General features: G+C 43.7%; 2 protein-coding genes across 4 annotated transcripts in view; one reads left to right on the top strand and one right to left on the bottom strand.

Annotated features, from left to right (window-relative positions):
- The window catches only part of KLHL3 (kelch like family member 3), a 112981-nt gene extending 97904 nt beyond the window's left edge, over positions 1-15077 (bottom strand). Inside the window, exons 1-2 of the mRNA XM_048961053.1 lie at positions 14966-15077; positions 9381-9501 (exon numbers count right to left, since the gene is read on the bottom strand). The gene's annotated coding sequence lies outside the window, so the exon portion shown is untranslated. The remainder of the gene's footprint in view (positions 1-9380; positions 9502-14965) is intronic.
- Positions 3555-16649, top strand: MYOT (myotilin). 3 transcript variants are annotated; one of them, XM_048961057.1, is made up of 10 exons: positions 3555-3732; positions 5454-6053; positions 8389-8539; positions 10599-10697; positions 12658-12701; positions 13115-13247; positions 14336-14543; positions 15000-15165; positions 15642-15775; positions 16067-16649. In XM_048961057.1, exons 2-10 carry the CDS (start codon positions 5620-5622, stop codon positions 16237-16239), a joined length of 1542 nt encoding a protein of 513 aa, XP_048817014.1. In that variant the 5' UTR covers positions 3555-3732; positions 5454-5619; the 3' UTR covers positions 16240-16649. The 3 variants fall into 3 exon arrangements, with proteins under 3 accessions (XP_048817014.1, XP_048817013.1, XP_048817015.1); XM_048961056.1 differs by having other exon boundaries at positions 12652-12701; XM_048961058.1 differs by lacking the exon at positions 5454-6053 and having other exon boundaries at positions 12652-12701.
- Positions 16650-16665: the final 16 nt, after the last annotated feature.

The following is a 16665-nucleotide window of genomic DNA, read 5'->3' as shown; positions in this document are numbered from 1 at the left end:
CTAGGCACCATAGCAATACAACTGCAAAGGTCCTGTGCCCCATGCCCTAACAGGTCAAACATGCACTTGCAGCAGCCTACCGTTTCCCTAAATGACAACAGGAGCATTCAATATCAGCTCAGCTACAGAACAACACAGGTTTGATTGGCAAGGTATAGAACAACCTACAGGCTCAAGTAGGTGCATCATGCTATCTGCAGAACTGCCTGTCTGTAACTTTAAAAGCGTGACCCCAAATCAATAACCTCTGGAAGGCTTCAGGCTCCACAAAAGAGCACAAGGCAAAGACCATAGCATGCAGGAAATCTCAAATCACCACTCTGTCATCATCAAGTTCCTCTGTAGCCTTGAACAAGTGGCATCACCTCCTGTTCCCATTTACCATCTTGGCAACCCCCATCCTAGATTTTCGTGGTGCTTATTGGCACAACATAGAGCTCCAACAGTGAGGGCTGAGAGTCCCAAGCTCAGCACTGTAAAGCAATTTCCTCCATTCTGTTAGCAAAGGGGAAGCCATGATGTGTGCCTCCTCTCCCTGCCAAATGCCAGCAATGCACTGCAGCAATCCCATCACACTGCGTGGGAATGGCTGTCCGTGACCAGAAGCATTCTGTGCTATAGATTATTTTTGGATGTACTCAACCACTTTAACTAAACCAGTTATCTTAACAATCCTGAACACCCTCCTCCAAACTCACTACTGGACAGATCATGTTTCAGTATAGATCTCTCTGAGAGCAGGAACTTTTTACTGCATCACTGAGTAAAAACAGGGTTTGCTTCAATAACCTGCAGATATCCCTCAGTTGTCACGTTAGCCCCAGGCCCTCCCAGGCTGAATTTCTCCAGTGACATCAGCTGGGGCCCTACAAAGAGCCTACTGCAGAATCAAGAAGGTAATCAGCAGACCTGAGGGACTGCAGCACTGCCAAGCTGCAGACGGATTGTTTGCAGCCTGTGATGAAGCTGTGTGTATGCCATCATTGCTTTCAAATACCACAAGCCAAGCACAGGAACACAGCACTGGGTTTGAGTCAGTGAGTTCATGCTCAACTACCCCAGTCCAATCCCAGAGATTAAGGTGAATTTTCTTCAAAGTGTCTAATGCGGAGCTGCACTGCATGTAAGCTTTACCTGATAGTCAGCTTGAGCAAGAGCAGACACTTAATTGTCTACCAATCAAAAGTGAAAGCTTTTCTAAAATCCCTGAAAAGCCTTTAGGAGAAATAGGGGCAGCTGCAGACAGATGCTGGCCCTCCTCTCAGAACAGGACTTTTTCATCCTCCCTGCAGACTGCTCACAAGCACTCCTAACCAGTGACCTGCAAGAAGGCTATTTCTGATGAGACTCACTGCTGCATTTATAGCGTGTGCCTGATGTCCTGCATCAAGAGATGTAGCATACCACCAAAATCAGATATGCAATAGCTTCTAGAAATTTTGTTTATAGGAGATGTTAACTAGCACAGAGGTCTGCAGAACACTTGCAGCTGGCAGCAATGCTGAACCATTTGGAAAGCATGAATATAAACCTCAAGGCACAGAGAGAAAAAAAACCACAAGAATTTCTTGAAGCATCCATCAGTAAACATTTAAATATTTCTGAAATACACAGCCTTATTGCAGTGTGCTCTGAAACAGCATTGTGAATGGGACTAAACATTGCACATTGCTGTTAGTAACAATTAATCAATCACCTGTAATGATTAGCTGTAAAATAACTGTCTTGTTAGAAGATTCAGCCGTATAACTAACATGTAATGCATGTGGTTGAAACTGTTATCGAAGACAAAAAGAACTCCTGACAAATATCAGGATGACAGGACAAAGCCACTACTGGGAACAACTCTAAAATGAATGAGATCTTTGTACTTCTCAAATTTTTTGCTTAGCAACAGACACTCCATAAAAGCCAGAAATGCAGTTCTAGAGGAGCACAGCTGCCATTAGTCCTTTTGAGCCTTTATACTTACAGGTTACAGCATCCTTCCCAACAGCCTTAAAGAAAGGGACCAAAACCAGCCCTGCTAGACTCCATACTGATTATTAAGTTAATATAAACCACTCAATCAAAGCAAAAGAGGCCCTGAGTGTTTTTAGATAGCTTTGACAATTCCTCAGTAAATAAACAAAAGATTCCTAGCTTTTTTTTTTTCCCCTATACTTTCGTTGCTGCATCACTGAGGAACCAGGAGAACCTGCTCAGATGCAGTGCGTCACCAGCAATAAAAAGAAAACTGAAGTAGTACAGAAAACCTCATCTCAGCAGCTGGTCAGGTACTATCAGCTTCCCCCCAGCATAAGCTATCAGATTTACCCCTCTGCCTTCAACACTTGAGCTTCTAGTTCCTTCAAGTTTCTTTCCCACCTGCTGGATCTCACACACTTCTGTTCTTTCCCTCTCACACAAGTCGTGCCAGTTGTGCGCAGCCATTTAAGCACAAAGCTATCTCCTCCAACAGAAGCCTTACAGCCTGCTTTGGCCCAGAAAGCAGCATGCTGCACCCTCGTTGGAGCCCATGGGAAGGCAGAGAGCCCATCTGCACACAGAGCTGGCCTTCAGCTGCTCCCAGCTTCCTGCAGAACAAGCCTTCACGCCACACTTACCCTCCTTTGTTTATTTTTTCAAGTAATCAACTCTCTGTACAAACCACACTTTGTCTATTTTAACTAAAACAGCAACAACCAGGCCATGCTCCTTCCCTCTCTGCCTTTCACCAGAAGGAAATGAAAGAAATTAGCACCCAATCAACACCTGGTTGTAGATATTGTCCACAAATGGTGAGCTGATGCTTAAATACAAACCCTAAACCGCAGGTTAACTCAGAGGTGGCTGTACTGGAGGATTCACCCTTGCAAGGCTGGGCCCGTGGCCTGGCTGCAGTTTGGAGGTTTTTTAAACAATAGTATGCATGTTAGGCAACGGTTGCTAAACTATAATTAAGATACTTAAATGCTATAATGCTAATTTAAGATGCAATTAAGCTCTGCAGCCTTTGATTAAAGGCATCACCTAATCTGCCAGCAGGATCTGGTGAAAGCAGCCTGGCTGGCTCTCCTGATCTAAGTTCATATACATAATAATAGCCCCAAACAGCAATATATCATCAAAGAACGCCTTACCACCAAGCCCATTTAATTGGTATTATTCAGCTTATGAATGACTCTTCAGACACACGTGGTTACTCCACCACCAGCAGCATTCCCGTGTGCTATGATGTGCAGCACAGGGCACTGCCAGCTGTGAGCAGTGCTGCAGTGTGCTGCTCACCGCTTCCTTCCCAGCCCTGACAGCTGGCTTTTCCAGGGTGTACGCAGCCCTGAAAGCAGTACCAAGTTTTAATCACTACAATTAGCTGCTGCTAGATGTGGTAAATGAAGAAAGAAGGAATTTCACTGAGCTTCTCAACAAAGCAGGACTTAGGGGGGACTCTGTAGCCAGGTCTCACCACTGCCCACAGTGTGATTTGCTGACTGCTGGCACCTGCCAAAAAAATGAGGTTCTGGCCCATAAATAAAGTGCCCTCAGCAAGGGCTGGGTTGGAGACTCTTATTCTGACACTGGTGTAGGCAGGAGGACAGGCAGGTCCAGCAGTGTCATTTGCTGGCAGCACATTAAAGTCTCTGGTCTTATAATGCTACGCAGAGGGCTACTATGACAGTCTGTGTCAGTGAATGACGGTCCCTTCCCAAAATACGGGTTAAAGCCCAGGTGACAACTTCTAGGCTCTAGGTAAGGCTTTTTTTTTTTTTCTCAGCACTTTTTATTGCAGATCTGGTTAGTGAGTTAGCATGGGAAATTACAACGTGCTGGGTAATGCTGAGATAGAAATAGAAATGTACCTTTAAGGTACTGTAGTGTCAAATGTAATGTGAAAGGCAAAGAAGGGGAAAAAAAAAGACTGAAAAAGCAAAGTGGCTCTTACTGCTTCTTGTTGTCATCTTGTAAAGTAAAAATCTGCTTGGATTTTTCTGTTTCCACCCAAAGCTTGGTGGAGTGATTGAAGGGAACTTACCCCTCGGTGCGAGGAGCGGATCTGTGCATGGGGAGCAGCAGCTCAGGGTCTTATAGAACTGTAGTGTTCTAGGAAAGAAGGTAAAGGTGTGTACAGATCCTGTACATAAATAGAATGAATCTGTACACTGATGTCAAAGCAGTATAAAAAACAAGATTCGACCAGTTTTCTGCACCAGTGAATGAGAAGATAGTTTGGATACGCTTCAGAAAATCTGAGCTGGCTTCAAATTCCAAGAACACAACCAGGAGAAAATCAGGGAATTGTTACTATGAAACCTGTTTACTTATTGTTAATTTACAACTAGTGTTTGTAATTACCTTTAGGAAATGAAAGCTTTGAAACTTTATAAGACAGACAAGAGCAATGTCTTCAGTTGATTCTCTCCCCTAGGAATTTCTCACCTCTTTGGGCTCTCCAATGAGAGGAATACAATATACTGTGTATATATAGCAGCTAAACAGCTGATCTCAGTGAGACAAGATTACAATTTTTTCCAGCACATGTAACTGTGTGGATTTACATTCTCATTTTTTATTAGTAACTTTTCATTTATTTGGTGGGGGAGGAATTGGTATTTAATTATCTCAGAGCTGAAGTTAGTTGCTAGTCCTCACAGACGTACTCAGTTCACTCAAAGGAAACATTCTTGTGCTGTGAATTGATAGGATATACCTACATTTAGATATCAGTGGCTTCCAAAATAAACGGAGGACCCCTAAGCAGCTTGGAGAGCCCTACTTCATCCTGCAGTTATGCCATTCCAGGAGTTATAAGCCAGAACAGCAAATCTCAGCGAATGGCTTCCAACAGAGAAGTGTGGTCTTCAGTATTCCAAGTCCCAAGTCTCAATTTGTTACATAAAGGTCTGAATTCAAAAGCTCCTGGGGAAGAAATCAGGGTGCTTGGTTTCCAAAGTTTAGTTTTAGGTAGAAAAGAAAGTGGAACTTGCTTCATGTTTCCCTACAGCGTAAGGAATTTCTCAGCACAAATAACCAATTCTGCATATAATAGTATGTACAATATTTTGTCAGGGTATGAAGCTGCAGGATCCAGAGCTGTAGTTAAGATGATGTGTTGCATATCACTCTGCTTAGCAATAGTATCTCCAGCTGTCTGTAAATTTGGTGATGGGTTATTGCAATAAATGTAGTGTCATTCCTTTTAGAATTGAGAGGGCTCTTGCAGATCAGATAGCTGTGGTGAGCTCCACAGCTGGGTCTGATAGAGTGTGTGACTCCTTATTGTAACCTGAAATGTTTGTATAGTTTATAAAGAGTTCTAATCAATCCTAAATCTTCTTATTTTAAGCTTAAGCTTTAACTATCAGCTGCCTGAACATCGTATTCTTTGGACTGCTAATGACTGCTCAAACACAGTTTTTCTGCCATTGAAATTCTGATGTACCATTTATTTTATCTGTATTGTCTTCCTTAAGGGAAAATCCGCTCCAAGAAAGCCTCTATCCTGCAAGGCCAGGGTTCCATTCTATTCAGGAGCCCAGCCAAGAAAGCTTTTGTGGCCTGCCACCTAGTTTTTACCAGCCACCCACCCAAAGCCAGTTGTCACCAACCAAAACCCAGGACAGCCGTGAAAGCTCTCCTATGAGTGTCCGTAATCTCCCGTCCGTTTCCTCTATGTGCCAACCAACCATGTTTAACTACGAACGTCCAAAACATTTTATCCAGTCTAAGAATGTGTGTCAAGGGCAACAGCAGCCTCCAGGAGCCTCAACATCTACAGAGTCAAGCAGGCAAATCAAACAGTCCTCCATTCTAATCCAGCCTCGTAACCCTAGTGGGCAGAAATTCTCCTCCTCGTCATCGCTGAGCTCTTCAATCACGCTCTCCTCACCTTCCTGTAGTGCCCCTAAGGAATCCACATATCCCGTCACACCTGCATCTGCACAGTCTCCTGCTAGCTCATCATCTGGGCAGCGGCTTATATCCATGCCTAACCAAACCCCCGCAGCATTCCTGTGCTCAGTGCTACCCTCGCAGCCTGATTTTAACAGCCAAACTCCTCCTATGGAACCTCAGTAAGTATACACAGGCTTCTAACCTCCCCTTGCTTTCATCTGGCCTGGCCTCTCCCGTGTACTGACTGACCCGAACCCAAACCTGTGGTGAAGCCAATGGGACAACTCCCACTGCCTTCTGATGCGTGAAGCAGGGCTTTGTGTGAGCAGAATGAGCCTAGTTAGGAGGCTGAGTGCTTGCCCTCATGTCTGTGGGTACAACTGGGGGTTAAGCTGCATGGCAGTCAAGTCATGGGCTGCTCTGCAGGTTTGTTTGTTTGGGCTTAGTTTGAACAGTTGATTTTGATTTGAGGGAAATCACTTGATTAATGGTATGCAGAACAGAAGATAGACATATAGGGCTTATGAACGGGAGGAAGGCAACAGTAGTTCCCACGTAACTTTAAAGTTTCGTCTCTTCTCCCAGTAAGTAGCAACAGGACAAAAGGTAACGGCCTCAAGTTGAACCCCAGGAGGCTCACACTGGATATTAGGAAATTTTTTTTTCCCCTGAGAGAGTGGCCAAACATTGGAACAGGCTGCCCACAGGAGGTGCTGGAGGCAGCATCCCTGGAGGTGTCCAAGAAATGGATGTTGCACTGAGGGACGTTAGTGGGAATGGTGGTGATGGGCTGATGGTTGGATTGGATGATCTTAGAGGTCAATTCATTCTGTGATTCCTTGTAAGCCTCAGCAGTATTTTCAGGTTCCAGCTCCTGATGAGCATCTACAATATCTACAGTATAGTTTTCATTAATCGTATGTGCTAGCAGAAAGGCAGCCACTTTAAATTTTTACCCCTTAAGACCAAAGACTAAATTCTTTCCTGAATATGTATTATATCATTTTGCCTTTGGGCTGCAATCCAAATACCTTCCAAGGTCAGTCAGATCTCTAAGGGAGCTGGGTCTTGCCTTCTCACCAACTTGTCTTCCTGCCAGTACTAGCTGGAGGCCACTGAAAGTCAGTGTAGCATATCCAGGAAACATTCAACTGAGGATATTAGAAAGGTGAAGGGGGTAGACGGGGGTAGAATCCTGCTGATTTGGATATCAATTCAGGTTTAAGTGTCAGTTTGTATTCAGGAAACCTGAATGTTTCTGGGTCTTTTTGAAGCACAGCACTGAGGGAAGCAGGAAGGTAAGATGAAGCAGGCTAGCTGGGATGCTGAGCAGTTTCTGAAAGCACTGCAGGAGTGTTTGTGATTTAGGTATGCATCTGGAGCAACTGATGTGTTCTGTGTACATAGTGGAGGATTTCTGTTTCCATAGCAAGGGGCTTTGCTGCCTCACTATGCCTTTCACGTAAGCTGCTCTGAAGAATTAAATGCAACGTCTTGTGAGCTGAGGAATTGTTTTCCTAATCATTATACAAATGGACAAAAGGGGACGTGAAACTTATTAACCTGCTGGGCAGACTATGAAGGCTACTAAGTTATAGATTGTGTGAGCTATTAAGCCCAAGTAATACTGAAACACACAGCAGAGTTACAACTGTTTTGCTCTACTAAACTCTCAAGCAACCCGAGTGAGAAGATTTTGGATAGAAACAAGTGTGGAACACAACTGCAGCAAATGAGGTCCTGCTGCATTTAATGAACTGGTTTAGGTCCTGCCAGAGCACTGTGACCTCTAGGAGTCCTTCACAGTGTGTTTTGAGGGATGCTTCTCTCTTCTTAGAGGAAACTTTTCAGAATCAAGTCTAACTTATTACTACAGCCAAGACTTGACTGATTCTTGAGTATGGGTTACAGGGTCAGGCTTTGTAGGAATTGTAGCTTGGACTTCTAAGGACTCCTGTGGTTATCTTGGCTCTGGAACATTTGAACACAAGTGCTTCCAGCAGCCACAAAGTATAGAAAAATTAATAAGCTATTTGTTCACACATAATGAACTAGTTTGTAATCCCATTGTGGATTTGCAGCTCCCAAACCCTTGTTTTTAACAAATGAAATTGTAAAGGAGTGCAGTTTTTGCTCTTGGACAGGCTCTCCAAGCTCAGTGCAATTAGTGGTGCCCTTAAAACACTGCTAGCCTGACTGCACATACCCCAGCCAGGATGGGAGCTGCTGCAAGATTTAACAGAACAACAGAACAGAATGGAGATATGCAGCAAGCTATTGAGACGGGTGGGGGGTGAGAGGGGGACACTGAATGGCATGGTTAGACAATGATTGCTTCCCTTTCTCATCTTCAGTTATGCCACCTGGCCTTTCTATCTCCCAAATGCTTTACAGGTTCATTTTGAACCACAGCTCCTAGGTAGCAGATAGTCATCTTCGTGTGTATTTTGTAAAACTGTAGTGATGTAAGCAAGCCTACAGGAGTAACTTTGTTTTCTCTTCCTGTGTGAGTAGTTACTCAAAACCAATGTACAAAAAACAAGCTAGCATCAACTCCATGCAGAAGACATCTGACCAAGAAATTAGAGGAACAAAAGAGGCCCTCATCCAGGATTTGGAAAAGAAACTCCGATGCAAAGACAACCTTCTCCAGAATGGCAACCAGGTAAGGGAAATCTGCTAATTAAAGAATCACTTGGCTGCAGTTCTTGTTAGTACAAGGAGAGATGCAGAGACTGGCTCTAGGATCACAGAGAGTCTCCAAACTTATCAGAAAGCAAAAGGAAGCATAGGAACAAATGGAGGAGCAAGCACATGGTTAGGGATTGATGAAAACTGGCCTGAAGGTGTAGCAAGAGAGACAGCGGCTGTCAGCATGTATGTATGCAGCTACTGGGGTAAATGAGTGTCTGCTTTTGCTGGGACTACAGTAAGGGAGGCATTGACTTCTGAAAGCCACCTGACACAGCAAAGGTGTCTTAGAGCTGCTGTTGCTTTTCTCTCTCATCCCAACTTCTCGGCCAGCTCACATCATTCAACTGATCTTGGAATTTGCGTGATCAAATTAATTAGGCTAGAATCAGGAACAAGGTACATGTATAGGAGAGACAGGCATGTTTAGAGCCATGGCACAAACTTCAACTTTCTCCTGAGAATCCTGCTTAATGTCACATCCACAGACAGCAGAAACCCAAGAACCCCTCAGTTCTTCAGACACAATCTAACCTTAGGTTCCAACGCTGGGGTTAATAAACTACCCCAAATTGTTAGAAAGTTGGAGAAATACCCCTGCTTATGTAAGAGAGTATCACCACGTGGTAAACCTCTTTGATTTCTTTTAGATGAATGATAACAAACCAATTAAAACACACAACCTTTATGTCATAAAGTCAGTGAGCTACAAGAGAGTGTTAGACTCAGTGCTTAGCTATTTATACTGTGAAGGGATAACAAACAATCCCCTTGGTCAAGAAATCCAAATCTGGGAGGAGAAAAAAATGGCTTACCAGTAGGGAAACGCATTTCAGCAGCATGTTGGAGTCAGCAGGTCTGTAGTGAAGAAACTTTGCTTCTGGCTGAGGCAAGCTAGTAAAATCCCAGGGCTTATAGTCTCTGTCCTCTTTTCCCCTGAAGAAGAAAGGAGTTACACCATAATTATCAGTGGAAATGGATTTGTGTCATATATAATCTTAAACAATGAAGGAAAAATATTAGGTCAAATATGAGTTAATGTCCCTAACAGGAGCACCCTATCTGCTGCAACAAAGTTTGCCATTGCAAGCCAGTGCTTCTTCCAATAGAAAGCCAGGCTAAAAATAAGGCTTATGCAATCACTGCTGTGTCCTCCTCTCTTTGTCCTCCAACAACGTCTGAGGCAACTGATGGCCTCAGCCACACCTGATGCAGCAGTGAACTCAGGGAGACTCTTCCAAGTCTTCATCTCTTCTAAGGAGGAGATCCCTAAGCCTTCCCAAATCCTTATCTACAAAGCAATAATCGCATACATGTCCTGTACATGGGGTGCACAAGAAAAAATTGTGAGAGACCCAGTTCTAGGTGCTTGGTGTTCACAGAACTAACATAATCTCCTCCAAAGTAACCAAACTGGGAGACAGTGCATTTAACTCTACTTGTCTTCATCCCCATGTGCAGCGTTCGTACTGTTGAAACTCACTGTTACATGGCTGAAACATTCTGGCCTCCTCTCAGAATGGCACACAGCGTTTCACAAGGTGGCTGCTTTGCTGGCATAAAGCTCCTGTGTGCTGTCAGGGCTCTGGTGTTCCTCTCCTCTCTTTTTGGGAATAGGGACACTAGCACCTAGCCTCTAGCTCCTGAATTAAATCCACAGCTGAGCGACTTGGAAAGTTTTCCCAGTGCTAACAGAAAGATACCCTGGGACTCTGGCTTCTGAGATAATGCCATCAGTTACCCATAAATAATCACAGAGCAGAGAAGGGAGGCGTGGAAGGCCACAGATGGCATTAGGGAGGCTTTGATGAACAGGCAGTTTAATCTTTTATGCATTTTGTTGCTGTATATATTGAGGATGACTTCAGTAGGCATCACGGACTGCAAACCCACTGGAACGGGCGTAGTGTTTCTATTCAGACACTGCTTTCATTGAGAACACTCTAACTTTGTGGCATATCATTGTGCTTCACAAGATTAACTGAAATAGTAAATGGACTTATAACTCGAATTCCTCTATGCTCTGCTCTAAGCGATTAACTTATGAAGAAAGGATGGCTCGCAGGCTGCTTGGACCAGAAAATGCTGCATCTGTGTTTGAAGCACAAAGTGAAGACGTGCAGAACGCACAGGTAAATGGGGGCCTGTCTCCAGAGGGGTAATTTCCTGCTGATTGTGCTGTGAATTGCTTGTGCTTGAAGAGAGATAGGGCTTTCTTGGTGCCAGCACTGGAAAGGGAAGGGGGAAAGCTTTTGTCAGCACAACTCTGTATCTTTTATGTTTTGGGGGGTGATTGTGGAGTGGGTTGGAGTTTAAGCACTAAATACTGGCAGTACTTCTACCATCCCCTTGCTGGGCCTGATCTGTAGGAATGACCTCTCTAGGGAGGAATTACAACAGCTGCTGCCCAGCACTGTGACAGGCAGGGAGGACAGTGAGGGATCCAGGTACCCACTCGAAGAGCCTGAGTTCGGACTTGGCCAGCACAACAAGATTTACACCTGTCACCCTTTGGAATAAGTGACATCGACTGCAAGAGGTCAGGGCCCTGGGGTGGCACTGGTGGGGTTTTATCCCTTCCTGACGCCTGCAATCATTAAGAGAAGACAAAGCAGTTATTCTAGCAGCCCACATGCTGAGAGCCAAAAATCTATTATGACTGGCATGTTCAAAAACATTTTAGCAGGCGACTTGCATCATTCATTAGTTATTTAGAACAGGCCAGCTAAAAGCTCTCTCTAGCACTTCTCTGATGAAAGTTAGTGGAAATATCTGTGATGTGGCACTGGGTTGCTAAAGAAAACATCCCTCCTGCTGCAGGCATGCAGACAGCCAGCAGGCTGGCATCCACCTTTCAAAATGCAGTTAGCAAAACTCAGTGCAAGACACACTTAAATCACTTAAAAGAGGAATACACACAACTATTTCTCCTCAACAATCACCTGACAAGAAGGGAACATTATGGGTATCAGAAACCTCTTTTTTTCCTTTTTTTTTTTCCCCAGAGAATAATGAAACATTTAGGCAAAGCAGGATAGCTGAGATGGTTCAAAGTGCATGAAATGCTCCATAAAAAGCAGAAGGAGAAACTGGGTTATGCTGGGGAGATTTTTTTTCTCATCATTCTGACTTATTTTTAAATGCTGCAGTTACTGATTGATTCATCCTCTCATTCCTCAGGAATGTAACCATGTTGTCAGTCCATATAATAGAGTATCAGCTCTATCAGCAGCAACTTCCTCACCACAATTTCATCTCTTCATCTCACAAGACAAACAGCCATTGTACAGTACCTGTGTAAATGAGCAGGTACAAGCAATTGGCTGTGGAACACAAGTCCAGCTAACCCTTTCAGCCTGTGATCTTCCCCTGAACTGAACTTTGCATCTATGTTTGAAGTTTAAACCCAAGCTTAAGTGTTCCACAGCAATGGAGCGCAACAGGGTGCAGAACCAAGCACTGTAATGGCAAACACTCCAGAAATTTCCAAACAGTATTTCTATCTGATTCCATAGCTAAAATGAGTCACTGGTAGTAAACCCTGCTTGTATTTTCCAAGCATCCAAGGTCCTAGCAGGAATCAGTCTGGGTACTTTAGTAGAGGTACCATGTGATTGTGGAGTTGTCAGTAAGCTTAGTTGGCGCTGTGATCTAGAAAGAAAAATATTTTCCAGCTCAGCATGTGTTCATTGCTACTGGTACCATATTTAAGTGGCACAATGCAATTCTTGCCAGTGATTCCACTTCTATTCCTGCTATTGGGAAGGACACTCCGTACTGAGCTCTCATTTTAGATACTGCCAGTTTCCCCTGTAACAAAGGTTATTGGCTTGCCAAAGGCCCAGTGTGCCAAACGAAGCTGCAGCACCTATCACCTGTACAGGGTGATGAGAAGCTGTCCCATTCTATTAATAGGACTTGCTGGCATGGCCAAAGGTCTAGAGTGAAAAAAGGGCACCTTATCTCCTGCTGTGAATTTTGTTACATCTTGACCCAACAACTTTTCAAGTTGTCAGTCTGCTTAAAATGGCTTCTCATTCAGCCTATATTCTCTTAAGTTAATTGAATTTTTCTCTTCTTTCTGAGCACCAGAATGCAGAAAACATCAGGCTGCAGGTTCCTACAACACACGTAAGGTAATGCATAAAAGCCAGTGCTGCGTGACTCTGTGACTTATTTCAAATATTTCTAGGCATTGCTAGCATTGTTTTTCTTTTTCTGTTTCTAAAGCACTTTTTCTGAAGTAGTAATTACTAAATTTTCATTTCTTTCAACTAAAACACATCTATTTGCGGATGATGGCTGATGCCTGTGGTCTTAATCCAGTCAATTCTAAGCATATCACTAAAGGTTTAAAGACTTCACATGTTTCTATGTTGAATTGAGTAACTTGAGCAAGATAAGCAGTTGATCAAAACTCGTGCCTTACAGTTGAAAAACAAGCTTGGTCTGTACTGCTGCATTCCTAAGCCTCTCGAGGGACTCAGTGCTTCAAAGTGATCTGTCTATGGTACATTGACAGGAATAACTGTTACTGCCTTCCTCTTAGGAGCAGACCATCCTCCAGAGGAGATGAACGTGGACATGACTCAATCCAGGAAAAGTTTTTCCAACCACGATTTACACAAGTGCCAGAAGATGTAATTATTGAGGAGGGACGATTCTGCAGGCTTGACTTCAAAGTAATACCAGCCTTTCACTTTCACTCCCCTTAGCTGTGTGGTGTATGTAGCATGAGCAGAGGTCTCTGAGCTGCGGTGCCTTTGTGGCTCAATAAGCCAGAGCACTAACAGCAGCTTTCCCAGGTTCTCCCTAGGAAGAAGATGGGTAAATGTTTCTACATTTTTCCCTTAGATAATCTAAGGGGGATTAGTTTCATAAGAGAATGGTTAGAGCTAAATAACGGTAAATGTGGACGACTACACAAAACCTGTTATAGCTCACTGCAGAGACCAAATGTTAAAGCTCTGCTCCAAGAAACCACATAGAGAGGCCACTGTGCTCTGCACTGGAACTCCCACTGAATGCAGTGGCATGAAAACATGATCAGCAAGACCTGTGTAGGACTGTATGCCTTTAATGAGTCCTCCCTACGGCTCTAAATATTCTCTTGCTGAAGCAGATAATCTGGCAAGAAAATGCACTAATTACAGATAAACAGAACAGCAGACTGGGCTGAGACTGCATGGCAACTGTTCCAACCCCAGGGTAAAAACAAACCTAGAGCTTGCGCGTATGTAACCTTACTGCAACTACTGTCTGCTGATCTGATTGTGAATTGGCTTGTTTTTCCTTAATTACATCCACAACTTTCACTCCCTTGCCAGACTTCAGCATGACCTTAAGCAGTTTGCAGCAAAATAGCTAAACTTCTATGTGTCGTGGGCAACCTGCATCTGCAAGACACAGTTTATATTATCAAAAGTGTATAGGTAACATTGCTACAGTACTAGGAGTGAGATTAGATAAGTGAATTCCCTCCCTCCAAAGCCACAAGAAGCACCTCTGACCTAATCAAAGCCTTACAGGATGGAAACAACAGAGGTTTGTGGGAATAGTATCCTCTGTTCTTGTAGATAGAGCTCATTTCTCTACAGCTCTTCTCTGTGCAGTACTACTATTATTCAATTAATATTCAAAAATAGGCAAGACTAATTTTTTGTAGTACAACCATGACTTGATCACCTAAACGCTTCAAACTCGGTATAGCACTGAAGGGTTTGTATTATCTTAAAGCTGTTCAACTCTGCAGCTTTCCTCTCCTTCACAGGTTAGTGGGCTGCCAACCCCAGATGTGATGTGGTATCAGAATGGAAGGATGGTTCATCAAGATCAGTTTCATAAAATGATAGTGTCAGAGAAGGGATTCCATTCATTTATTTTTGAAGCAGTCAAATCATCTGATGCAGGAACATATGAATGTGTGGCTGTCAATCGTGCAGGAGAATCATCCTTCACAGTAAAAGTGGAAGTAATTGGTAAGACAGAGAGCACTGGTAACTACTTGCCCAGATTCTGAAAATCTTAGTATTCTAATGCCTTCCTCTATGTGTATGTGGCAGTACAATTAGGAAGCACAAATCTCCATACATTCTGGCTCAAACAACAACAAGAAGTCTACCTTTTCTAAAAGTATTTTAACACGTTGCATTGGGATGAAATATTTCTTCAGAGCACTTGTATTGGGGCATTTCAACATAACAGAATCTCTAGAATTTGGGATTTACTCATCTTCTGGAGCTGACAGCAGAGGACAGATAAACTCTCCTCCTACAATGGGTTGTATCTACTACACCCTCATGCACATGGGAATTGCCTGTAAAGATGCTGGAGGAAAAGTGTCCTTCTGAATTTAGCATTCTGAAATCTTAAAGCTTGATAATAATTGTATAATACTTACAGTGATTCCTTCTTATCTTTCCTCTTTAATTTAGCAAAAGAACATCACACGCCTCCAACTTTCATCTTCAAGCCACAAAGCAAAAAGGTTTTTGAAGGAGATACAGCCAGACTCGAATGCCAGATCTCTGCCATCCCAACTCCTCGGATTTACTGGAAAAGAAACAATGAAATGGTACAATATAATACAGACCGAATAAGGTATCCTACTAATAAGTTGGCTGTTAGTGTACTACAAAACAATAACCACTATTTGTTAAATCACATTTCGATGAGCTGGTTAATATAAGCAGCGGCTGGCTGGCTAGGTGTGCTGCTCATGATGAACAGGCCCATGTGCCAGACAGAAATGATAGCCTTGTTTTGGGGGCACAGCAAGATGCTGCTGAATTCCAGCAGTAGCTACAAGGCCCGTGCAGAAGCATGCAGTGTGTTCATTGAGCTCTGATGCTGCAGGGGCTGCAAAAGGGCCTTGGTGCCACCATAATGCTACCATGATGTGCATTACCACTGGTTCATAACAAAAGTGCAGCACTGATGTTCACATAGTTCACAGTGTCCTGTAAGAATTGTTCTGGGGCTCTTTCAGCTCCTCAGCATGTAAACTGGCTCTGATTTGAATGTCTTCTCATTTTCCTCCCCCAGTTACTTACATGTAAATACTTTTTTTTCCCCAGCTTGTTACATGACAATACTGGAAGGATTTGCCTCCTGATTCATAATGCAAACAAGAAGGATGCTGGGTGGTACACAGTATCTGCAGTCAACGGAGCAGGGGTGGCCACGTGCCATGCCAGACTGGAGGTTGCAAGTAAGTACCACAGCACAGTGCTGCAGCCACAACCTGAACTGCCACCTGCTGCATTCAGAACAGACCCTGACGGTTCACCTAACAAAGCTCAGCCTGCTGGAAGGATGCCTGTTAGTCCAGCTGAAAACTACATTGTCACTGATAGCAAGGAGGGTGAACATAGTCCTTCCCCTACATTTCCAGCCTGTTAAATTCTTAAGACTCAGCTGTTTAACAGTGCAGATAAAAAGCAATTGAGTTGCTATAGCCTGGGTCTGGGAAGACACTGAAAGGGTCTTTTTTCTCTTCCAGCACATACAAACAAGCCAGTTCCAGCCCCAAGGCAGCTACGAGTCCGACCAACTTTCAGCAAGTATTTGGCTCTCAATGGCAGAGGGCTGGATGTGAAACAAGCCTTCTCCCCAGAAGGAGAGTTTCAGCGTTTGGCTGAGCAGTCTGGACTGTATGAAAGCGACGAACTTTAACTGGAAACAAAGAAGAAAACTCACACCAACGAGAGACAGTGCCAACACAGATGCAGTTCACTGGTAGTAGTTCTAATTAGCAAAATACCTATCTACGTATTTTTACTGTGACTCTTGCACAATCTGCTGTTCCCGTTTTACCATGGTAGGTGTTATTTATGTGGGTTGGTGCATATAACCATTTTCTGAGTATTGTATCGTAAGGATAGAGCCCGAGCAGCAGGCCGACCCGCTCTCACAGCGCGGGCAGCTCCAGCCCCGCCCTGCTGGGCTATGTGCTGAAGTGGATGGGCTTGCGCTGCTTCTCTAATACTGCTCTTGGTGAGAACTCCGTGCTGTCTGATTACTAAAACCAAGTAGAGTGTTTTTATGAGAATTGAGTAGAAGCAAATAAAATCTTAAACACCCAACGCAGAGTTTGCCTCT

The sequence above is a fragment of the Lagopus muta genome, chromosome 14, assembly GCF_023343835.1.
Source record: "Lagopus muta isolate bLagMut1 chromosome 14, bLagMut1 primary, whole genome shotgun sequence".
NCBI classification, from domain to species: Eukaryota; Metazoa; Chordata; class Aves; order Galliformes; family Phasianidae; genus Lagopus; species Lagopus muta.
This window is presented reverse-complemented; position numbering and strand designations above follow the sequence as displayed.

Bases quoted from the DNA above. Each gene is read 5' to 3' on its own strand.
- MYOT (XM_048961056.1), top strand. From the start codon at position 5,620: ATGAGTGTCCGTAATCTCCCGTCCGTTTCCTCTATGTGCCAACCAACC. The intron at 6,054-8,388 runs GTAAGTATACAC...CTGTGTGAGTAG, and splicing joins ACTCCTCCTATGGAACCTCA to TTACTCAAAACCAATGTACA. The intron at 12,702-13,114 runs GTAATGCATAAA...CCTTCCTCTTAG, and splicing joins GTTCCTACAACACACGTAAG to GAGCAGACCATCCTCCAGAG.